Source organism: Salvelinus namaycush, chromosome 7, assembly GCF_016432855.1.
Source record: "Salvelinus namaycush isolate Seneca chromosome 7, SaNama_1.0, whole genome shotgun sequence".
Classification (NCBI taxonomy): domain Eukaryota; kingdom Metazoa; phylum Chordata; class Actinopteri; order Salmoniformes; family Salmonidae; genus Salvelinus; species Salvelinus namaycush.
Genome location: NC_052313.1, coordinates 56,350,674 through 56,375,122, shown reverse-complemented (window position 1 = coordinate 56,375,122; position 24,449 = coordinate 56,350,674). Strand labels below are relative to the sequence as shown.

Sequence of the window (24,449 nt, the reverse complement as noted above, 5' to 3'; positions counted from 1 at the left end):
TTTAACCTGCTGGTTTTGTATGAGTGACATAACTTGAACTTCCTTTTGAAAGACTGCTTCTAAAAGCGTATATAGGTCAGCTGTGGGAGATGCAGTCAGGTTCCTGGGATCAGACTACTGTCCTATTTGAGGGAACGCTCCACCTTGATGTGACATTAGCTGTTATGCCCAGACTATAACTTTCTCTTGGAAAGCCAATACAGACATTGACAGCCTTTTTTTCCCCTTGCCCCTGCGATTTCTAAGAATGTCCCTGTGTTGAATTTGGCCTTCGTTGGGCTCTCTCTGGAAAACTGTGGTAATCCATGGATGTCTGTTGATTTTTCTAATTGGCGATGTCGTTCTACTCTGACATGGGGAAAGTACACCAGGATGTATGAGCTGTAACGGGATCGGCTCAGTGGTGGTCAACATCTCATGTCAACATAGACAGACCATAATAACCACTACATTTTCTTTTAGACCTAATATAAATTCTATGGCTGAAACAGAGCAGCCCAGTTAAGGAAGGCAGTTTATTTTTCAAGTTCCACCTGTACGCTCCTTCAACTGGAAAACACTTTCTCACTCTAGCTACCCAAAGTGAAAAATGGCAAGGACATATTTTTTTAAATAAAAAAGTAACAGACCTTCTGTTTTTATTATTGAAAATAGATACAGGAATGAAAGTATGTTTAAAAAAACAAGAGTACAGTTCCATATGACAAACATTTTCCATAAAAAATAAGTATAAAAACACTGATCTGCAAGCGCATTGAGCCAAAAGTGTATTTTTGTACAAAACTAAGAAGTCATTCAACAGGACTCCTCTCTGTACCATTTATCAAGGCTACTAAGAAGATAAGATATCCCTCTTATTTTCCAACATGATATATATACAACGTGTTGTATCAGAGGCTGTAAAATGTTGCCAGTGGAACACTGTGAAGTATGAACGTTCGCTTTAAGGGACGTGTCTTTTGAAAAAGTTAGTTGAAAAAATACTTTCTCTCCATATACATATAAATACATTTATGCTGTGCAAATTGCAAGTGTAAAGATCTCCCATGCATAGCCACCCCATATATCAGGGCTAATGAAGGAGAAATATTGGTTTGGTACAAGACGTCCTCTGCGTGTGCTTATTTTCCAATGCTTGTTTTTGGTTTTAGGTGACTGCGAGGGGAAGATGCAGGTGCACCATGTGCCATTGCTCGGTCAACATTCATACAATGAACTTTACTGGCACAGGAGGTTGGTGGCACCTTAATTGGGGAGGACGGGCTCATGGTAATGACTGGAGCGGAATTAGTGGAATGTTATCAAATACAACAAATACATGGTTTCCATATGTTTAATGCCATTCTATTTACTCCGTTCCAGCCATTATTATGAGCCGTCCTCCCCTCAGCAGCCTCCACTGGTTAGTGGATATGTGTGAGAGTGGACTTCATGTTAATATATACAGCATTATCTTCTCTGAAGGTGTATATTGAACTAGGGCTGGATTCAATTTGTTTCGCTGAAGCGTTACAGATTGCGTGATGAAAATGTAAAGGTCATTTCCCATTGAGCCGACATATGCAGCGTTTACCATGAATGCAGTCTCCGCTAACTCGGGAATATTGCCTTTAAATTTCCATCGCGCCGCAATGCTGAGGTTCAGCGATACGGATTGAATAGAGCCCTAAGACTGACCAAATTATGGAACAATTCTTGCACCATGAATCGGTCACTGAATGAAACCATGAAATTCCGGCAGGTTGTCTGAAACTTTACAACTCGTACTGTACAGCAAAAGCGTTGCATTATAACCCATTTCCTAGAACTCGGAACATGGCATCAAACACTTTGATAAATAATATTATACACGTTATCAAAATAAGTTTCAGGGAGCCAGCTTCCCATTATAAAAAAAAAAAGATATCTACTGTATGTTTGTTACCTCACACTGTTAGTTAGAAGTTTCTCCATCTATCTCATACTATGTTCTATTTATCCGTTTGCCTTTTTGTCATGTTTGATAAATAAGAGAAGGCTATTACATATGGACATTATATTAACCTGACACGGAGATCCTGTACACGTTTTTACATGGCTGGGGTTCGGAGGCGGATGGATGGGGGATATGTAGCATCCAGAGACTGATTGGATGCGTAGAAGGACCCCTCCTGCCACCTTCCCAGCCGGTTTGATATGTACTGTATATCCTTCGGGCTTCTCCACAGACAGCTTTGGGGGGTCCTACCATTTGCCAGGAATGGCTGTTCCACACTCGTACCATGGCACGTAGGTGACGTGAGAGTTCCCTCCTATCTGACCAAAGTTGACAGGCTCTTGTCTCATAGCCCTGTAATACCCTGTATGTGACAGACAAAATGAAGTGAGGCGCTGAACTTTGAGTCGTTTTAGACATTGTGAAAATGTAGTTGTTTTCAGGCATGGATATTAAGCATATTCTTAACAGGTTCTCATTTCAACAATTCAGATAGATCTGTCAGTGCTGTAGCTTGTACCTTCTCTTGCTGGCAGCTGGTCAGCCCTGACTTGGTTTCCTGTCCTTCCATCGAGGAACGAGTCTACAAACTGACAGTGGTCCTCACCATGGCCAGTCTGGTCCCCAATGTTGTAAAATTTACCTGTAAAGTTATTAGGGGAAAAAGTTGTCAAAAGGGATGGCAATTTAAACTGAGCTACAGTACTGTACTGTACTATAGACACTGAGCGCCGGAAGCAGAACTGACCGTTGAGAGAATCACTCAGATATATCTTGTATCGGAGGGAGTTGCAGAGCTGGATGCCCACAAACTTGCGGTACCAGGTCCTCTTCACGTACTGCTTGCCATTGCACTCTGAGTATGAGTCTGTCTTGAAGGGGAACTGGGTCCAGATGGCATCTTTTCCTACAGGAAAGAGATAACAAAATATTAGAACGTGGAATATCAAAGGCATGAAGCATGAAACAAAGATAATAATTAAGAAAATAGAGATGTGTAGAATCCCAAATGTATATTTGCATTCCCAATCAGAGTTGTCTTTTTAGTGTATCACAGCCTTTTACTAGTGATGAAATGAAAGGGAAAATAAAAATGTCTCCATTCATTTAGCTGTGTAAATGTTTGGTCTGGCTGTGAGTTGGGTGTGGAAGAAGTGAGCTCATAGATATTGGATGGAGAGCAGTGTACTGCTGCACTGGGGCACTGTGGCCTGAGTCTCCACAGACTCTCACTGTGCCAGGCCAGACCTTCATTAGATCATCCATTCATTCAGCCTGGCGGAATGTGTCACCTGGGACCGGTGCTCAGGACAGACCACAGACTGAGGGGCTTACCTGAGACATTCTCACTCACACGTGGGTCCGCTGCAGGACGGAGGGATGGAGAGATGGAGAGAAAGAGGCAAAGAGAGAAATGTGAGTTAGTAGGTGCTTTCAAATGTCTTCTTCTCAGAATAGACTGTACAAATGGTTTCGAAACGATTTTGAAATAAGTTGGTGATTCTCCTAAATAAAAGACCACAAAACCACACGTCTTGTAGCTAAGCCATACAAAATCTATGGCAAGTAATTTAGTCCACTTTGGCACTGAAGAGCCAGTCTGATATGCTAGTGTGGGACTCCAGGAGACTCCAGGACAAATCATCTGCCTTCAAACTCCTCATCATCTCTCACATAGAGGGTAAGCCTCTGTGAGCCAATGAGGCCCAGCGGTGAGGTCCTCCCAGAAACATAAAAATGACCTGATTCCCTACTTGCCATTTATTTATGATATGCTGTTGTATTAGTGAGTTTGATTGAGTGTGTTGTGAGCTGCAATGCAGGATGAGGGAGAGTTGGCAGCCGGACAGCACTCCTGGGGTTGGAGGCAGTTTACATGGAGAGGCAGCAGCCAATGTTATGGAAATGGAGGGGCCATGCTGAAATCATTAGGTTAATAACAGCTAGTTAATTACAGACCCCTACACCGGTAAGTGGTGGACCGCCAGACATGACTGGAGCTGGCTGACGAGGCTGTGTGTTAGTACGTTTGTACGTGCGTATTTTAGTGGATGCTTGTTTGTTTGTTTAACGCCAAATGCCTGACCTAGTCAACAGATGGCCTACGCCAAAGGCCAGATGTGGCTCTTGAACTTTTAACTGACTCCTTAATAGGTAATGGTGTAAGTCAGCGATTCAACGAAACAACCAATCACCAAGTTCTTGTGTCGTTTAATGAGGCGCATTAGTGCTGGCCTAGAAAACAATGTGGCCCATACTGTACCTGATTCAGTGTTGAAGGACACAGGCTCACTGGGTGGCCCCTCTCCACGCTCGTTCTTGGGTTTCACCTTGAACTCGTAGCTGTGAGGTAAGAGCAGGAAGTGTCACTATCAGAAGGTCTCACAGCGATTATCCAACCGACTCGCTCCAGATTCCAATTTCCGCTCCAATTGCAAGCAATCATTTCCACAGACTCAGATTTTCCTCTAATCCTCACAGCGTTTAAAGTGGACACAGTATTTTGATGGAAAGGTAGTGTATTCTTGTTCGGCCTTGTTGTTACAGCAAGGAAAAATGAGGCTCTAGTATTGCCTCCCTATTTATCTCTTCTCCAGACAGTGCAGTCCAGAGAGCCAGGAGAGCCAGAGAGTCCCTCCCGGTAATGTCTCCTCCATATGAGATGTTCAGACACAGCGATTGGTCCACCACGTGCCAGTAGCCTCAGCAGGCTCAGCTCACAGGAAGCGCTGGTTTATATTCTATCACTTCTTTAATGTCAAATAGTCCCATATTCAGGCTTCATTAAAAACCTCGGGAGCGTGGCGGCCCTCCTCTGCTCTCCACACGTGAAGAACCTTTCTTCTCCAACTACGCCAGAGAGAAGTGCAGGTCCTGATCTTAACCAGACATAGCTAGCTAGCTAATCCTTCTGACAAAAGTAGTAATAATACAATGAATAATTAAAATGTTGTATTATTTCCATGAACGAAAGCCTTTCAGAAAGTTAAGTTTCACAAACATTTACATTTGAGTTATTTAGCAGACTTACGGTAGCGAGTGCATGCATTTTCATACTTTTTCAAAGCTCTGAAAAAAGCTACCGTCTGAGGACTGAGAGAGAGCATACCGAGAGAATACAATGTGTTGTATCAATCTGAAACACAGGCACAAAGATGTTATGTTATATACCTGCTCTCGGGTTTGAGGTTCTCCACTGCAGTGTGAGTCTGGTTGGTGGTCAGGATGGAGACCTGAGTACCATCTGGTCCCTTCGTCGTGGAGATTACCTCATATTCTACACAACAACCAGGAAATCACTGTTGAATTCAAGAATTCACCAAGTATCCCAATATTCAGAGTCACACTTTCCAATGTACACTACCGTTAAAAAGTTTGGGGTCAGTTAGAAATGTCCTTGTTTTTCAAAGCACATTTTTTGTCCATTAAAATAACATAACATTTATCAGAAATACAGTGTAGACATTGTTAATGTTGTAAATGACTATTGTAGCTGGAAATGGCAGATTTTTTTATGGAATATCTACATAGGCGTACAGAGGCCCATTATCAACAACCGTCACTCCTGTGTTCCAATGGCACGTTGTCTTAGCCTTGTAAAATGATAAACTTAGATTAGCTAATTGATCATAAGAAAACCCTTTTGCAATTATGTTAGCACAGCTGAAAACTGTTGTACTGATTAATGAAGCAATAAAACTGGCCTTCTTTAGACTAGTTGAGTATCTGGAGAATCAGCATTTGTGGGTTCAATTACAGGCTCAAAATGGCCAGAAACAAAGAACGTTCTTCTGAAACTCGTCAGTCTATTCTTGTTCTGAGAAATGAAAGCTATTCCATGCGAGAAATTGCCAAGAAACGGAAGATCTCGTACAACGCTGTGTACTACTCCCTTCACAGAACAGCGCAAACGGGATCTAACCAGAATAGAAAGAAAGTGGGAGGCCCCGGTGCACAACTGATAAATAAAGCAAGAGCAAGAGGACAAGTACATTAGAGTGTCTAGTTTGAGAAACAGACGCCTCACAAGTCCTCAACTGGCAGCTTCATTAAATAGTACCTGCAAAACACCAGTCTCAACGTCAACAGTGAAGAGGCGACTACGGGATGCTGGCCTTCTCAAACTAGACACTCTAATGTACTTGTCCTCTTGCTCTTGCTTTATTTATCAGGACAACAGTTTTCAGCTGTACTAACATAATTGAAAAAGGGTTTTCTAATGATCAATTAGCCTTTTAAAATGATAAACTTGGATTAGCTAACACAACATGACATTGGAACACAGGAGTGATGGTTGCTGATAATGGGCCTCTGTACGCCTATGTAGATATTCCATTTAAAAAAATGCAGTTTCCAGCTACAATAGTCATTTACAACATTAACAATGTCTATTGTACACTGTATTTCTGATCAATTTGATGTGATTTTACTGGACTTTTTTTTTGCTTTTCTTTGAAAAACAATTACATTTCTACGTTTCCCCAAACTTTTGAACAGTGGTGTATGTTGCTATGCATTTGCATTGTAGTTGTAATACATAGACGTGTACAGTGTCCCACTCTCCCCACCTGTGGTGTCATTGTCGGTCTTTTCCCAGTCTAGAATAATGAAGGAGGGGCATCCCTCCACCGTTACCACGGTGAGGTTGGAGGGCGGAGACTTGGGCGGGGCTGTCACGTTTGTCTCCCCGCCTTCCTCCTCTGGGAAGTAGCTGAGAGAGGTTGTGATGGAACACGGCTCGTCTGGTTTCTTGTCCGTCTTGTAGACTACATGGGGTGCTTAGGGAAGAGAGATCACATTTAAAGGATCCCTGCACTGCTGGTTCAAAGCGACCGTTTAGTAATTTTCTGCCAGGGACAATAGAAGTACATGATAGTTACAAGAAGGGTTTTTTACTTACCAACGAAACGTTTCTTTCCCAATGCGTCCACGTCAGAGGCTGGTAGGGAGCTGAATAATGAGGAGTTCTCCCAGGTTTCAAACCAGATGTCTGTGAGAGGATGAGAAAGGGCAAGGATATGCTTTCGAGCTCCACAAAACACATTTAAGGATTGTCCTCACATGGGGCACCAGTAATGTAGGTCTTCTTAGGACATAATTTAGCTCTGAATTGTGATCAATTATACCGTTGACTGATGGTGTAGTCGTTGTTGTGTGTCTGCGGTCTTGCTTGGCAGGTTTAGCCGTCACTGATGGAAACTTCTTCAAAATGGAGGCCTTGTCCGTTTGCTTCAAGACATTCAGCTTGTCTGTAGAGAACAGAGTTTGGCAAAGCACGTTGTTTACAAAAAAAAAAGTTTGTGGTTTTTTCTTGGCTTTCTCAATATTTCTATATTTGCTTAGAGGAAAAGTGCCTTTCGAGGTTGTAAACATAAGCTCAGCCAAGTGACAAACTTCATGATGACAAAATAGTCTTTCACTAACAGCTGGTTTATAATGGAGTTCTGGAACTGGTGTGTACACCCCCATTTCAGGCAGTGGATGATGTATAGAAAACTGCTCAATGTTCAATTATGTGTTATTATTACAACCAACTAAACCTTACTCATATCACCAGGTTTGCCAACCAGGTTGGTCTTTTTGTTGATAGGAATGGACGGACGAGATCCTGAAAAATAGAAATCAAAGGAAACAACAGTCAATCACATAATCACTAAACATTACAATTTCTGCGAGAACCATTCCTTTGTCTCTCTGATGGCATTATTTGCCTTGAAGAGGTCATCTTAAATGAAAAACAGTGGAACACTCTTTCACCGCCACTTGTAGAATAACCCAAATACCTTTTGTTGACACAATCGGCAACATCTAGAGAAAATCCAACAGCAGGATTTCATCACGTATCTGACATGCGCCATCTGTTATACACTGTTAGAGAAAAGCTTTCCAAAAAGGGTTCTTCTGCTGTCCCCATAGGAGAACCCTTTTTGCTTCCAGGTAGAACTCTTTTAAGGACAGCAGAAGAACCCTTTTAGGTTCTAGATAGCACATCATACTGATGACCATGAGCTGTGGAAAATTATTTTGGCATCTCTATGCCTGGGAGGAACTCTATATGGACTGTATAAATAAACGGATGGTAAAACCCCATACCCTACGCCCAATGAACCTTAAAACATGAACAATCCTTTGTAATTCCTTGAGGTTTTACACATGTTCTTAAATTTACCCAGAACGAAATGCCTAACCTGTTGCCAATTAGCGTTCTGTTGCATTGAGGCCAAATTCTTCACAATCAAAGAATTGTTCCTAATCCATAAGAAAATATGCTAAATGCAAAGCCCCAGTACATAAAAGCTGGTGTAGCTCTGAAACATTTTAGCTGGTAATATAAAACAATATGGGTCCATTACTTTCCATCAATTACATGTAAATATCCATGTTTTAAATACTGCCAGTTTGCAGTTAGCACTGCTTTATCCAACTCTACAATTTCTAGAAAACATGGTTCTACTTAAAAAGAAAAGCTTTCCCAAACTTTTTTTCATGCTGTCATTCAGGATAGCATATGTTGTACATTTATAAAACTGTGAGTCTACTGAAATCGGAGTAAAAAGAGATATTTCTCTGCAATGACAGTGTTCTACGTAATCTTAAAACATTGCATTTTTCTAGCCACATGGAACCAGCATAGATCAAGATTGCAAATGTTTCACAGGGTACAGAACATGCAGTGAAGCTTGATCATAGGTGACTGCATGATCAAGTGACAAGCCACCAAACACAATCATTATTGACTGCTGACTTGTTCTGCCTTTGCACTGTGACCTGTCTACTCATGCAAAAATATTAGTCCACTAAGTCTAGTTCATACTAACACAAATCTGTAACCAAATGCAAATATTGAATTCCTGTAGCTGATGAAAAGCTGATGCCATGCTTTCCTGATTGCATGATGGGTACTCTAAACACTGGCACCTCCACAGTGATGCACTAGCCTGTGTAGATTATTGTTCTTCTTAAGTCAATACTTGCAATCAAGCCAGAAGCATGTGGAACCTACCCAGGAAAATAGATTAAAATAACATTTGAGCCGCCCTCCAAACAAAACGTCAAGTTCATTACACGGCGGCAGGGCTATTATAGAACACTTTATTTCTTAACATGTGGTAAGAGAAAGTGCAAAGCTTGGTGAGAAACACGCCAAAATAAGGTTCTTAAAAATAAGCTAATGACCCTCAGACGTCATACTTTCCAAAAAAGGAAAGTATTTTCCAGAGGCTCGGCTGAACTGAAGCCTTTGGTGGAATTCTTAGTGATGGTCGTCCAGTGTTTTGATCAAAACAAGACGTATTTTACATCCAACATGTCCGACTCATGCAGTCTGGGCGGAAATGATGGCGATGGAAGCTAGCGTGTGTCAGTGTGGGCAGGGCTAGCTTTGCGCTGGGTGCAGATAAGACTGGATTCATGCCATTTTACCATAGAACTGGTCCTCAATGGAAGAGAAGCCTGAACGGCCCGAAACATCAGGGTTTATGTCCTCCAACAGCGAGTTGTTTGTGTTTGCTGCAGGAAAAGTACTAAGATTAAAACCTATTGTGTCTTTTGAGGGAAATGTGGCGTGTCCAGACACTTGAAGACATCGATGGTATCTGAACATATCAATTAAGATCTTTCAAAGAATCCTCCTTGAGTATTCCACTGTTTTGCATTATCAGTAAAGACACAACCAATTGACCATAACATGAAACAGAGCACAAACATACAGTGAATGATGATGATAGACAACCCAACCACAGCTCATGCTCAATAAGGACAGTACAGGACTGACAAGCATACAATCATGCACAGGGTGAACCCCAACCATAAGCAGCTCAACATTGATTTGACTTCCAGTTTGCCAGTTTGTGACAGAGAAACAGCATTGGTTATGTAGCTCGGCATACAAAGAGCCTGATCTTTGAAGGCCTCTGAAACTGCTTCAGTTTCTGCTTGGAAAACATGAACTGAGTTTCCCCACCACCACAAATGGGTACTAACACAGGCTTACCTCCATAAAAAGAGCAGTGATTACTTAATACCCCTTTGATTACTCGTTGTCATAAGCTTTTGAAGCCTGCAAAAGCATTGAATCTGCAGAAGCTTGCATGAAAACCAAGAACACCAAGACCCTTGGACAGATGGCAACGCATGGATAGACAGACTGACGGGCTGATGAATGGATGGATGGAGAGACAGACACATTATTGACAAACAAAATGAATGGGTGAAGGACACCGATATTGGTTGATGATGCCGCCACAACGCCAACAAACTGTATGGGTTAATGGATGAGAGACACAGAGGAGAAATATCAGCTCTTTTTACCCATTCTCAGTCTGTTCCAAACCACTGGTTTGGGAAGGCCGGTTCCTTTGTGATGCTTACCATTGGCTGTGGAGAAGAAGAGTGACTGTTATAGAAAAAGCAGCTAGTATTGTTAGCTCAGACTTAATTCTTCAGGAAAAAACAGATCAAAGATGAATCTCCCAACAGGCCTTGTGAGGAGGAAAATAAATAGGAAAAGGAGGTGATGGACCAGCGGAGAGTCCTGTCAGCGCTTCAGTCTCAAGTGAACGTGTTTCCCCAAAGACAGTGGAAAGCGCTGTCTTAACATGGCTGACCCGTGCTGCAACCAGAATCTACGACATGCTGACCGTATCTGACAGATCTTTCTAAAAGTAGCAGTGACTTCTTCAGATGGTGCGAGAGTCGAGAGATGGATAGATTGGGCAGCCATGACAAATCTTGACCGCGGAGATGTAAAGCTATGTCGAAAACATGACTGATCACGCTCTCCACATGTTGTGCAGGGTGAAATTAGGCACTTGATGCCAAACCAACTCTGCAATCTTTGCCTGACCTCAACCTCTGCCCAGATATGACAACATTTGTGGTTGGTTTGGAGGAAGTCCTGCACAATTGTTACACAGGGTTTGTGGGGGTAGAGGGGATTTCAAGAAAACCACAAGGAGATGACATAGTAAGAGGAAGAGGAGGAGGAGCAGGAAGTGGAGGAGAAGAAAAGGGGAGAGAGAGATTCCATTACCCCCTGGTGTCCTGGAGGTCTGTGATGAGTTATTAGCCCTACGAAGAAGGGATGAGGAGGAGGATGAGGAAGAAGAGGAGGAGGAGGATGGGGTATCTTGTCTTGAGCCATCAGTGAAGGGAAAGAGAGGGTTTGTGGCAGCAGGAGACTTCATGGTCCTGCCTATCAGTTTGATGGCCGGGCCAAGGGGTTTCAAATTTCTCTGGCTGCCTTGACCTAGAAAACCACAAAAACAATTGTAGAACCTGTTACAATGTGTAGTTTCAATGTCTGTTAATGACAAATGTGTTGTGCCATTCAGGTGTGTTGGGAGCCACGGCCTTTAGGAGTGGAATAGTGGGGTTAGTGAGGATGATTCAATCAATGATCTCTCAAATGATCTGCAGCATTCAATAGTGTAGTTTGATTGAAGGCATCTACTGTAGTTCCCTAACATGAGCTCTTAACTCATGTTAGCCTTGTTGTTATAAGTGTTGCATGTTTTTTGTGTGTACTTTTAATTAATTTTGTGATGTAAACAATATTTACTGTAGGATTTTTCAATCATTTTTCATCCTTAAGCTTCCACAATCTTGAGGAATAGAGTCATAGATGCTGCTGGGGCTAAGCAGTGCAGCGTAACCATGACTGTCAGATTGTGTATGCCATGCAGACATGGATAATGCAGTTAATGTGGTTGATAATGTGGTGGATGGTGCAATAACAGGCATTTAGTCCAACTCCTGATCATGACCTGTGAACCAATGAGTGTGCATTAAAGCTGGACAACAACACTGAAGCTGTGGACCAATGAGTGTACATTAAAGCTGGACAACAACACTGAAGCTGTGAACCAATGAGTGTGCATTAAAGCTGGACAACAACACTGAAGCTGTGGACCAATGAGTGTGCATTAAAGCTGGACAACAACACTGAAGCTGTGGACCAATGAGTGTGCATTAAAGCTGGACAACAACACTGAAGCTGTGAACCAATGAGTGTGCATTAAAGCTGGACAACAACATTGAAGCTGTGGACCAATGAGTGTGCATTAAAGCTGGACAATAACATTGAAGCTGTGGACCAATGAGTGTGCATTAAAGCTGGACAACAACATTGAAGTTGTGGACCAATGAGTGTGCATTAAAGCTGGACAACAACATTGAAGCTGTGGACCAATGAGTCTGCATTAAAGCTGCACAACAACACTGAATCGGCTAGTATTGTTAGCTCAGACTTAATTATTCAGGAAAGAAACCGATTTGAGATGAATCTCCCAACTGGCCTTGTGAGGAGGAAAATAAATAGGAAAAGGAGGTGATGGACCAGCGGAGAGTCCTGTCAGCGCTTCAGTCTCAAGTGAACGTGTTTCCCCAAAGACAGTGGAAAGCGCTGTCTTAACATGGCTGACCCGTGCTGCAACCAGAATCTACGACATGCTGACCGTATCTGACAGATCTTTCTAAAAGTAGCAGTGACTTCTTCAGATGGTGCGAGAGTCGAGAGATGGATAGATTGGACAGCCATGACAAATCTTGACCGCGGAGATGTAAAGCTATGTCGAAAACATGACCGATCACGCTCTCCACATGTTGTGCAGGGTGAAATTAGGCACTTGATGCCAAACCAACTCTGCAATCTTTGCCTGACCTCAATCTCTGCCCAGATATGACAACATGTGTGGTTGGTTTGGAGGAAGTACTGCACACACACTGGTTACACAGGGTTTGTGGGGGTAGGGGAGATTTCAAGAAAACCACAAGGAGATTACATAGTAGGAGGAAGAAGAGGAGGAGCAGGAAGAGTAGGAGGAGGAGGAGGAGAGGAAGGAAGGAAAAGGGGAGGGAGAGAGATTCCATTACCCCCTGGTGTCCTGGAGGTCTGTGATGAGTTATTAGCCCTGTGAAGAAGGGATGAGGAGGAGGATGAGGAAGAAGAGGAGGAGGAGGATGGGGTATCTTGTCTTGAGCCATCAGTGAAGGGAAAGAGAGGGTTTGTGGCAGCAGAAGACTTCATGGTCCTGGCTATCAGTGTGATGGCCGGGCCAAGGGGTTTCAAATTTCTCTGGCTGCCTTGACCTAGAAAACCACAAAAACAATTGTAGAACCTGTTACAATGTGTAGTTTCAATGTCTGTTAATGACAAATGTGTTGTGCCATTCAGGTGTGCTGGGAGCCACGGCCTTTAGGAGTGGAATAGTGGGGTTAGTGAGGATGATTCAATCAATGATCTCTCAAATGATCTGCAGCATTCAATAGTGTAGTTTGATTGAAGGCATCTACTGTAGTTCCCTAACATGAGCTCTTAACTCATGTTAGCCTTGTTGTTATAAGTGTTGCATGTTTTTTGTGTGTACTTTTAATTAATTTTGTAATGTAAACAATATTTACTGTAGGATTTTTCAATCATTTTTCATCCTAAAGCTTCCACAATCTTGAGGAATAGAGTCATAGATGCTGCTGAGGCTAAGCAGTGCAGCGTAACCATGACTGTCAGATTGTGTATGCCATGCAGACATGGATAATGCAGTTAAAGTGGTTGATAATGTGGTGGATGGTGCAATAACAGGCATTTAGTCCAACTCCTGATCATGACCTGTGGACCAATGAGTGTGCATTAAAGCTGGACAACAACACTGAAGCTGTGGACCAATGAGTGTGCATTAAAGCTGGACAACAACACTGAAGCTGTGGACCAATGAGTGTGCATTAAAGCTGGACAACAACACTGAAGCTGTGAACCAATGAGTGTGCATTAAAGCTGGACAACAACACTGAAGCTGTGGTCTGAGATGATGGTGACACAGTGGACAGCAGACAGACAGTGGAGTGTATGTAGACCAGCTGAGGCAAAACACAGTGAGGGCATTCATACGATGAGGTCATCGTTACCCAAGTTGTTATTATTGGCTTTCTCACTGCCCAGGGCGGGGGTTAGCAGTGATGCTCCTTTCTGTGATTCGCTGAGAGCTGTGTGGGAAAAAATGGTTTTATCTGTTTCTGGAGGGTTGGGTTACAGTGGTTTGTAGAGAAATTCAAGATAGAGCTTCCTTGCCTATCTGTTACTCGGGCAGCACTCTCAAAGACTACCCATTGAGGTAAAGGAAAGCAAAGGATTCCTGCCTCACTTCATAAAAAGTTCAAATGTCCCTAATAGCTTTAGATACCAGGACGCCTTTCGGTTTCAGTAAACGTCTAGGCGTTTGCTCCGAAGAGAGTTAGGCATTTTGGGCTAACTTTTTTGAGGGGTACCAGAGTATACTCTGATGCCCTTAACATGACATGACAGACTCTGTAAAAGAAGGGGAAGGTAAAAGAGGTGAAAGGTGGAAATTACCAGAGGAAGGGTTATGTGGCTTCTCTGTGGCGCTAGTAGGTCCCCTGGGTTGGGTCTGTCCCTGTTGCTTTTCACCGTGTGGAGAGGGGTTGTTAAGGACAGGGGTGGCAGAGGAGGTACTGGGGGTTTTGGTGGGCAGGAGTTGGGGGGGGGCAGGAGGGAGGTCCACGAGATGAGAGGAAGCATTTCTAATACTGTTTCCTCCGTCTGGGTGAGAGAGAAGAGGGAGGTAAACTTTGATTATGGGGACTGGAAACTATGGAGTCATATAAGGACGTACCTTATGGAACATTTTGATGCCAAATTGTTGAGGTCAATATCAACAGTTCATAGACAGGCTTTCAAATCCATCTCTTTGGCTCTGAGATGAATGTCTCTGAAGGCCTTTCATTGACTGTATAAGATTGTAGTTATTTATCTTTTTCAAATAGTGGATTCAGGTTGATTTAACTTTGTCACATAATGTAGTTGTATCTCATTGAAATACACACAGAAAGTCTTGAAAATATAATTGGAAGGAGTATTTAGAGGGACAGAAGGGGTACAGAGCAACTGTGTGCTGCCTTTCCCTAATGGGAAATTCAAGCACGTTTTTTGCATGCAGTGTTGTCATGCAGACTGTTCAAACCTCAAACCCAGCATTGCCACTGGCTTTAAGTGCAACAACTCTGTAAACCAATGAGATGACAGGGATGAAACATGAAGAGAGATGATTGAGATGACTGATGTCAAGAAAGACGTCATGGTGTGTGGACACAAACATATTAAATTATGGATTTTGATGGACACTGCTGTAGAGAGAGATAGAGTCACAGATGTTGTGGGGATAGACATGGGAAGAACAAACTAGAGGTCGACCGATTATGATTTTTCAACGCCGATACCGATACCGATTATTGGAGGACCAAAAAAGCCAATACCGAATTAATTAATTACATTTTTATTTGTAATAATGACAATTACAACAATACTGAATGAACACTTATTTTAACTTAATATAATACATCAATAAAATCAATTTAGCCTCAAATAAATAATGAAACATGTTCAATTTGGTTTAAATACTGCAAAAACAAAGTGTTGGAGAAGAAAGTAAAAGTGCAATATGTGCCATGTAAGAAAGCTAACGTTTAAGTTCCTTGCTCAGAATATGAGAACATATGAAAGCTGGTGGTTCCTTTTAACATGAGTCTTCAATATTCCCAGGTAAGAAGTTTTAGGTTGTAGTTATTATAGGAATTATAGGACTATTTCTCTCTATACCATTTGTATTTCTTTAACCTTTGACTATTGGATGTTCTTATAGGCACTTTAGTATTGCCAGTGTAACAGTATAGCTTCCATCCCTCTCCTCGCTCCTACCTGGGCTCGAACCAGGAACACAACGACAACAGCCACCCTCGAAGCATCGTTACCCATGTAGAGCAAGGGGAACAACTGCTCCAACTCTCAGAGCGAGTAACGTTTGAAACGCTATTAGCGCGCACCCCGCTAACTAGCTAGCCATTTCACATCGGTTACACCAGCCTAATCTCGGGAGTTGATAGGCTTGAAGCACAGCGAAGAACTTCTGGCAAAACGCAGGAAAGTGCTGTTTGAATGAATGCTTACGAGCCTACTGGTGCCTACCACCGCTCAGTCAGACTGCTCTATCAAATCATAGACTTAGTTATAACATAATAACGCACACAAATAAGAGCCTTAGGTCATTAATATGGTTGAATCCGGACACTATCATCTCGAAAACAAGACGTTTATTCTTTCAGTGAAATACGGAACCGTTCCGTATTTGATCTAACGGGTGGCATCCATCAGTCTAAATATTCCTGTTACATTGCACAACCTTCGATGTTATGTCATAATTACGTAAAAAATGGCAAATTAGGCGACCCAAACTGTTGCATATACACTGACTCTGCGTGCAATGAACGCAAGAGAAGTGACACAATTTCACCTGGTTAATATTGCCTGCTAACCTGGATTTCTTTTAGCTAAATATGCAGGTTTAAAAATATATACTTCTGTGTATTGATTTTAAGAAAGGCATTGATGTTTATGGTTAGGTACACATTGGAGCAACGATACGCACCGCATCGATTATATGCAACGCAGGACACGCTAGATAAACTAGTAATATCATCAACCATGTGTAGTTAACTAGTGATTATGATTGATTGATTGATTGTTTTTTATAAGATAAGTTTAATGCTAGCTAGCAACTTACCTTGACTTCTACTGCATTCGCGTAACAGGCAGGCTCCTCGTGGAGTGCAATGTAATCAGGTGGTTAGAGCGTTGGACTAGTTAACTGTAAGGTTGCAAGATTGAATCCCCCGAGCTGACAAGGTAAAAATCTGTCGTTCTGCCCCTGAACGAGGCAGTTAACCCACCGTTCCTAGGCCGTCATTGAAAATAAGAATGTGTTCTTAACTGACTTGCCTAGTTAAATAAAGATTAAATAAAGATGTAAAAAAAATATTACAAAATAAAAGAAATTCGGCCTAATCTGTGTCCAAAAATACAGATTTCCGATTGTTATGAAAACTTGAAATCGGCCCTAATTAATCGGCCATTCCGATTAATCGGTCGACCTCTAGAACAAACAGCAGAAAAATTGAAAAAGGATGGATGTATAGATCAATGAATGAGCTATGGGTGAAAGAAAAAAAGAGTGGAAGAGAGAGAGGTAAAGTGTAGAGTTGGACTGATACAGTATGGAGGGAAACTGAGCAAAACAAGCAGCCAATCCTCTCACAGCGCCTGAGGTCTAAGCAAAACAAAATCACCGTCATGCGTGCCCTTCGCATTTGCTCTGGAAGAAACTTACGCGCATACTTCAACTCTGTGGCGGCACCATCCTGTGCCACCACCATCTCCACGATCCAGGGACTTTCTACCTCTCAGTGGACTCAAGGCATGCCAGCATGCAGCCAATCACAACAAACAGCTGCGGTTCTCACCCCCCACCCCAGCCCACCCCTCCCCTCGCAGCAGCGTAGTGGACATAGCCAAGCGATGACTGACTGCGAATTAAGCTTGATATGATTCAAAATGTCAGTCTCCGTTTACCCAGTGGGAACTGTGGCCATTGAGGCTCATTGGAGCGGGGGTCAGGTCTAGCTTCCAGGTGGCTCTCTGGTGGTGCTGTAGAAAATAATATCATGTTTCATAAAGTGTGAATAGGAACGAAGTGCAAAGGTAGCGAAGGTGTTGGGCAGGAAATGTGTTTGACCACAGAAGGTCTTTAAAGACAGTGAAAATAGCAGTGTTTTTGGCAACAATAAAAAAAAATATATATATGAAAAGTTAAGTGCTTTAGAATGAGAGAGAGAGTAATCACCAAAAGATGTCTTGGGAGCTCCTGGGAAAGCTTGGTTTTTGGTCAGAGAGAGTCTAGGCTGAGTCTTATTGTGAATAGCTGGGGGAGAAAGGGAATCAAGAGGAGATAGGCAGGATTTCAAGTAGCTGCAACATACTCCCTATGTCTAAAGTAGTGATGCTGTAAACCAACACTTTACATTACATAGGCATTATAGCATATTAAAACAGTGTAAAACAGTGTAGTATGCAGCTATATCCTCAGAAAACAGGTGTAACAAGGGTAAGTAGCATTTAGCTGTCTGGACTTACACACCTGGAACAATATCATGACATACTCTACATTCCTGTATATTGGAATAAAGCCTATGTAACGGTGTTGCCTGGACATGCATATGGGCATGTAGCATTCCTCGTTGTTTCATTTGGATGCAATATAAAAGTTCTGGTTTCAAATGATTACACTGAAATGGCTTACCTGGACGAGGTGGGAAAAGTGCACGGGACATGGGTGGTTTCTGAGAAACAAAAACAATCTACAGTTGGTGGACGTTTTTATTGCCACCAGATCCACAGCCACATGTCAACGCTAATACGCTACCCGTGCTAAAGCCATGTTTTCATTTTATGGTGAGGATAGCGTTGTGCTTTGGGCTGTCTCCCCTTGAGTGCTACATCACTGAGAGTCTCCCTTGAGACTTCTAGCGTACCTAACGTGCCCTTCGACCTCCCTTAACGGCAGAAGTCAATCCTGACTTCTGCCTGGAAAAGCCATTTCACCAGAAAACATTTATAGTCTGCTGTCTACACTTCACTCACTGGTACCTGACTTAGCCTAACTGACACACACACACACACGCACGCACGCACGCACGCACGCACGCACGCACCACACACACACACACACACACACACACACACACACACACACACACACACACACACACACACACACACACACACACACACACACACACACACACACACATGGTCAAGGGCCATATGACAGTCACACTTGCATATAAGCTACAAAATCAAAATAGCCGCCATGAAAGCGATTGGATAAAGGATTAGGCTGGGTTTCTGTATAGCACTTTGTGACATCTGCAGATGTAAAAAAGGCTTTAGATATAAATACATTTGATTGATTGATTGATTATAGGCAGAAAGACTATATCAGCGCCAGCGTGTCATGTGTTGATTTGCGATGTACTGCCTGTCAAAGCTGGGCTGTGAGGGTGACCCTCTTAAACCCACGTTAAAGAGTCTCTCAGGCCGGGTGCTGGGGTCAGACAGGGCAAGCAGACAGCAGTTTATCTACTCTACTCTGGTCTTATACAGCTCAGCTATGCTCTGCTTCTCACCCTCTCTCACCACCTTTGTATATTCTCCCTCCATAGTGACAGCAGGAAATAGAAAAATATTTTCTTAAAGAAAAATAAATGAGTGGTAGGGTAAAGTTGTAGTGTGAGAATACGTATGCCTGTGGAAGCAATTTAATGCAGAGACTGAGAGTCCCGTAGGTCGTAGGTTCTTATGCTGTATGGCCAACAAACACAGCACATACCATTGGCTTCACAATAGGGGTCCGGTGCTTGTAGGGTTTCTGGATGCTTTTGTCTGCAAAACATGGAGAAGAAGATGTAAACAACTGCTATTCTGAGAGAGAGTGTCGGTAGGTGATCTTTTGAAAGTCTGGCAAGTAGGAACAATAAAGCACAAAATGGCTCACATGATATGGATGTTTTATTCTTTGTTCTTGAGCCACAAAGATTTCTTACAGACTTCTTCAAAAATAAAACGAGGAAGTACTGCCTGAACTCTCTGATTTTCATTTTCCTAAGTATGATGTACATACCGCCCATGCAGGGTTGGGAAGTAACTGTCAATGTAATCAGTTACATTACCAGCTGAAATATTGTAATCAGATTACAGATACGTTTTAAAAACTAGATGACTACTTCTTGGATTACTTTTAAATTTGGAAAGGATGTTTGCTCAAAAAATAAATACATTATGACACCTTTCTGTTTTCTCAATGGCATTCAATTCAGCATTGAAAAGAAGCCGGTAAGTTTACGTTTGTTCCACTTGAGCAAGTCTGACCACAAGTCAGAGACCACTTTGATGACACAACAAATGTGTTTGATGGATCCTTTTTGTCTTCTTCTAATGCCTCTTAAGGGGAAAGTAATCCAAAAGTAACTGAAAGTAATCAGATTACGTTACTGAGTTTGGGTAATTCAAAAGTTACATTACTGATTACAATTTTGGACAGGTAACTAGTAACTATTACATGTAGAAAGTAACCTACCCAACCCTGCGCCCATGTTGGTTTTGTGAATGACAGGCTTGCTCCAGATTCCGCTGCGTTCGTCTTTGTTGGAGCGGACCCCAAACTCATATGGGGTGTTGGGCTTCAGGTTGTCAATCACAGTGTCGCTGGTGGGGCAGGTCTGGTAGATCCACTTCCTGTTCCTCTCCCTGTAGCGGACGGTGTAGTGTCTGCATGGGAGGGACAAACAAGGCACAGTAAACAACATGCTGATTCTTGTACAGTAGCTGTGCATCTTTATGGCAAACTCTAACCTTTGGAAAATTCTGCCTTCTTTTCTCATTGACCAATAAAGCACAGCAGGTGTGCTCCACATCATACAGTATGGGTGGCTATTCCAGCTCTACGGCTGTGGTCTGATGAACCATAGTGACTAATATGTTAAACAAGCTTCCTCAATTAGCTATTGTTAATTCTGGCTCCGGTATCTCCGGTCATCTCGTCAGTGTCAACCGATCCATTTTCATGCCCTCAGGGATTGTCTTTCTGGGTAGCGCTGCCGGCGGTAGCCAAGCAATAAACAGAAGAAACTGATATTAGCTTTTAATAAGCCACCAGATAGAAGGGGGAACTCTCAGCTGTAACTTAGGTCGAGATTTCCAACGACTCCTCCAACTTACGGAGTGGGGGAAATTCTAGAATGTATTTAAGGTGCAGCATAAATCGAGTGATGGAAAAGTGTGTTTGTGTCCCAGCAGTACATTCCATGTATTCTCAGTCAACTCCTGCACACACCTGCGTTGGAAAAGACCTCGGTCCATTCCCATGCTCCATTTTCCATAGAAAATAAATGGCACACTTCCTCAACGTTTCTCTACAGAACTGTTATGCATCATAAATCCTCCAAGGTTCGACGGCACAGTACAATGAATGCACGGTATGAGTTTAAATCTAGTCAAGCCTTCATAAAGTATGTCATCTTTATACTTAACTAGCAATAACAGCCTGGTATTCAGATCTCAGTGTGTGCACCTGATTTCAACTAGATCCTTCTCTTTTGTGAAAACCAGATAGTCTGAATGCCTTAACAGTGTGTAACTGTATTCACCTGTCATCCATTTTGAGCTGAGTGAGGCTGTTTCTGTGGAAGCTTTGGCCTGAAAAATGCAACATGGAACTGGAACCAGATGCCTGGCTGGCGGTGCGGTAGGGTATAACTCACCCGTCTTCCAAACAGTCGTTCATGATGTTGCCTGCTTCGTAGGGCGTCTTCAGGAAGGTTCCCCAGGACAGCAGCACAGAGGTTGGGGTGACGGAGCCAATAACCAGGTGGAGTGGCTTCTCCAGGTAGACCTTTCCTGTGAGGACAAAGGTCAAGGGTCATACACTATATTTGCAACCGATTTGATGACCTGATTTAACCTTTTAGATGCGTAGACAGACTGCCGCGGTACCTGTGCATTGTTTCTTTACGTCGTTGCTCGGGATTGGCTGGACAGCAACAAGATACTTGGGTTCAGCGTCTAAAAGGTTAAAAAATAAAATGTTGTCACATTGATTTCTCTGTCATGGAAAAAGGAATATACCAGAAGGGGGGAAATATTCTCCTGGGCAGTGAAAGAAGGGTTTGGGAAGAAAGAGTCCTGCTGACGCCTGGTGAGTCACTACCCAGCCAGGTCTCTGGTGTTAGGGAGATGGGCTGAAACTATTCAAATCAGCTGTAAACAGAAACAGAACAGATACACAGATGAAAGGGCTTGACTTTAAGCACAACAGATGAAAACAAACAGTTGTTCGGATGGTAAATTGAAATGCAATTGAGTTGCTTGAACTCCTCGGAACAATGGAACGTTGTCCAACCTGCAGAGACTTTAATACATACAGTAAATTCTCTAAGGGGTTTATATTATCCAGCCACAATATAACAGTTGTCTATTGTTATAATACTTGACCAAATGCAAACAATGTCTGAGGCCAGCTAGGAGGGGTGAAATATGGGTATGGATCTAGAACACAGTTAAGACACATCTGGCCGCTTGGATTCAATGTGCTATAAAAACAGTGATCCAAAAACATTGTGTTTCTATTGCATGAGAATGGCGAGCTCATTAATGAATAACTGTACAGAACAAAATAGACAGGATGTGAAGGGTGGAGCAATGGATGAACATAAAGCCAGAGCACTTGAGCTGGCATGCCAGGAGCCGGAGTAGGTTGGCATGGATCGAAGCTGGCACAATGTTATGGGTGGGGCATTGGACAAATGATAGTCACTTGGTTGCTTAAAATAAAGCAAACTGTTGGGTGTGGGGAAACACTTTAAATAAGTTAAGAGTCAGCACAGAAGAGGATCCCAGAGAGTCACAGTAACACAACCATACCCTATTGGACTACTACGTGTGTCATTATTGCTGAGAAGGTTCTGTCTACCCTCTGCTCTCTCGTTGGATCCCTCGGGGCTCTCTTGTGATGAGGTACTTCCATCAGGTGTTCTGGAGGGGCACCTGAGACCAATTTAACTCGGCTCTTTGTCGGCGTTGTTTTTGTAGGTGGAAGGTCACAGCTTGTACCAGTGAGAAATGATGTTTGATCACTTCTGTTGTCTCTCACACAGGTGAAAGGGCTCAAGGAAAAGTGACGTAAAAGCTGTTCGGCATTGAACAAACAGCGCTCCTTTCACTGATTGGGGAGCCAGCCAAGGGAGTTGTTCCATTCTCTTTAGTCTCTGGTTCCTTTCTACTCCAACACTTCATAGCCAATGGCCATTGAGACCTTTTCATACAACAAGAGGAAACCTGTTCCTGACCTGCTCTCATTTCGTGCCTATCATAAATCCAAACAGATCAACACAAAACAGCAATAAAGGAACCGTATTTGTTTGATTTAATTATGAAAACACTCCGATGTTTACTTTATCTCAAGTGATTTTAGTGAGTGGGAGTATCAAGAAAAATAAGCATAATCATAAGCTTTCTAACATAAGCATGTGGTTTCACGCTCAATAGATGATCTACACAAGCTGTAAGGTAATCTTCCACTGACTCTGTGCTGCCCTGCTAAGGTGCCATAGTGGGCTGGGATGCTGGGATGATGAAAGTATCTCATGAGAGGCTGTGGTTGATGATGAATGGAACCCATTGAGCTGCAGGAAAGGGTTTTAAAGAGGAAAGTCAACACTGTGGCGTGCTTAGTGTAACTCCTGCCCTTTTCACCCTGTTTGGAGAATCTCTGTGCTCTACAAAGACAGGTTGCTAGGTTTCTCAGAGGAACGGTTTCTCCCCTGGGTTATCTACTGACGTATGTTGGAGTCACAATATACACTGTTATGTTATGACTATCTGATGAATCCCTGAAAGTCAATAGGTTAGTGTGTGTGCGTGGTCTTACCATAGACTGCTCTTACCTATCTCAGTCTCGTAGGGCTCTCCATTCTCAGGCAGCTGGATGAACTGTTTAGAGAACATGCTGCTGCCGTAGCCCAGGATGTAGCCCTCCAGCTTGGTGTCAGGGTTGGGCCGGACAAACTTCATCACGATGGTGTCGCCCGTAGCGTTGATGCGAACCTTCATGTTCTGTCTTCTCACTGTTAAAGGCCAACAAGTAGAATAATACAGTTGAATTGCATTGTGGTTATGATTAGTTGAACTGTGGTGCATTGCACCTAAAGATGCTAGTGCATTCCATCACAGCTAACCTTCAGCACCTCACATGAACATGAGCAGATTGCAAATACTGTGCAGAGCATTTGTGAATTGCATCTATAAGTGCTGCATTTAAAACTCTTCTGGACAGATTCATTTAGGGGTAATTGCAAGATAAACAGCTGCCTCTCCCCAGGTACCCAAGGGATTAATCAAATAGGATTGTGTTTGTGGTTTTCAGGAAACAGACTGCAGTACTCTTCAACTGCAGCCAATATTACCCTGAACGCATACAGGAGATGGGATACTTGATTCCCCCATCAGTCATAACATTGGACTATTAGGATAAACCCAAAGTACTTTAAACCCACTGATATCGTCAGGCTTGAGGGAGTGCGTAAGCACAGGAGAGGTCAAATTAGAAGGTGAAATGCAATGGAGGATGTAACTCTTGAAGGTTGAGCTCCAAAGAGTTCAGAAAAGTCATTATTAAAGAACAGAGGCTCAATAGCTGTCTGGGAAATATCCTAAACATTAGTAATGGAGCTCATTTAAACCTGGTAATAAGGCTCTTTAGCTTTGGAAAAGGCTTTCCCTTGTCCACCAGGTTCCCATTTCCCACCATGCAGGAACTTGACTGATTCAGCTGCTGGGTTAAAGAGGCTGTTGAATGCTAATGAAAAGCAGGCCTAAAATGCCACATAAAGGGGCTCAAGTTGGTGTTCGGAAAAGGATGTTGTGGCAGTTTTTTATCGTCACACACATCAGTCAACAGCCCTTTTAATGCCCATGCAGGCAAGAGGCAAGGCCAGCGTTCTGGCACTCCAGCTAACCCTAATCATCACTCAGAGCATTAATTAGGTTTTAACCATAACCTAATCACTTCCATTCACA

General features: G+C 42.7%; 2 protein-coding genes across 2 annotated transcripts in view; one reads left to right on the top strand and one right to left on the bottom strand.

The window, feature by feature from the left end:
- LOC120050855 (interleukin-1 receptor accessory protein-like 1) overlaps positions 1 to 24,449 on the top strand; it is an 838,450-nt gene that overhangs the window by 397,218 nt on the left and 416,783 nt on the right. The window lies entirely within an intron of this gene.
- On the bottom strand, positions 616 to 23,489 carry abi3bpb (ABI family, member 3 (NESH) binding protein b). The gene is made up of 17 exons (XM_038998386.1): positions 23,318 to 23,489; positions 21,369 to 21,437; positions 21,137 to 21,272; positions 19,954 to 20,144; positions 19,207 to 19,259; positions 18,118 to 18,157; positions 10,286 to 10,351; positions 7,521 to 7,583; positions 7,102 to 7,224; positions 6,876 to 6,965; positions 6,544 to 6,753; positions 5,147 to 5,252; positions 4,239 to 4,318; positions 3,311 to 3,340; positions 2,724 to 2,882; positions 2,496 to 2,618; positions 616 to 2,339 (listed from the first exon to the last, which is right to left on the bottom strand). Exons 1-17 carry the CDS (start codon positions 23,481 to 23,483, stop codon positions 2,224 to 2,226), a joined length of 1,821 nt encoding a protein of 606 aa, XP_038854314.1. The 5' UTR covers positions 23,484 to 23,489; the 3' UTR covers positions 616 to 2,223.

What these genes read in the sequence shown, in the direction of transcription:
- abi3bpb (XM_038998386.1), bottom strand. Translation starts at nt 23,483, where the DNA reads ATGAAGGTTCGCATCAACGCTACGGGCGACACCATCGTGATGAAGTTT. An exon ending in TTGGAACAGACTGAGAATGG is followed by an intron (nt 7,584 to 10,285) that starts GTAAAAAGAGCT and finishes TCTATTTTTCAG; the next exon opens with GATCTCGTCCGTCCATTCCT. An exon ending in TGGCAAACCTGGTGATATGA is followed by an intron (nt 7,225 to 7,520) that starts GTAAGGTTTAGT and finishes TGTTCTCTACAG; the next exon opens with ACAAGCTGAATGTCTTGAAG.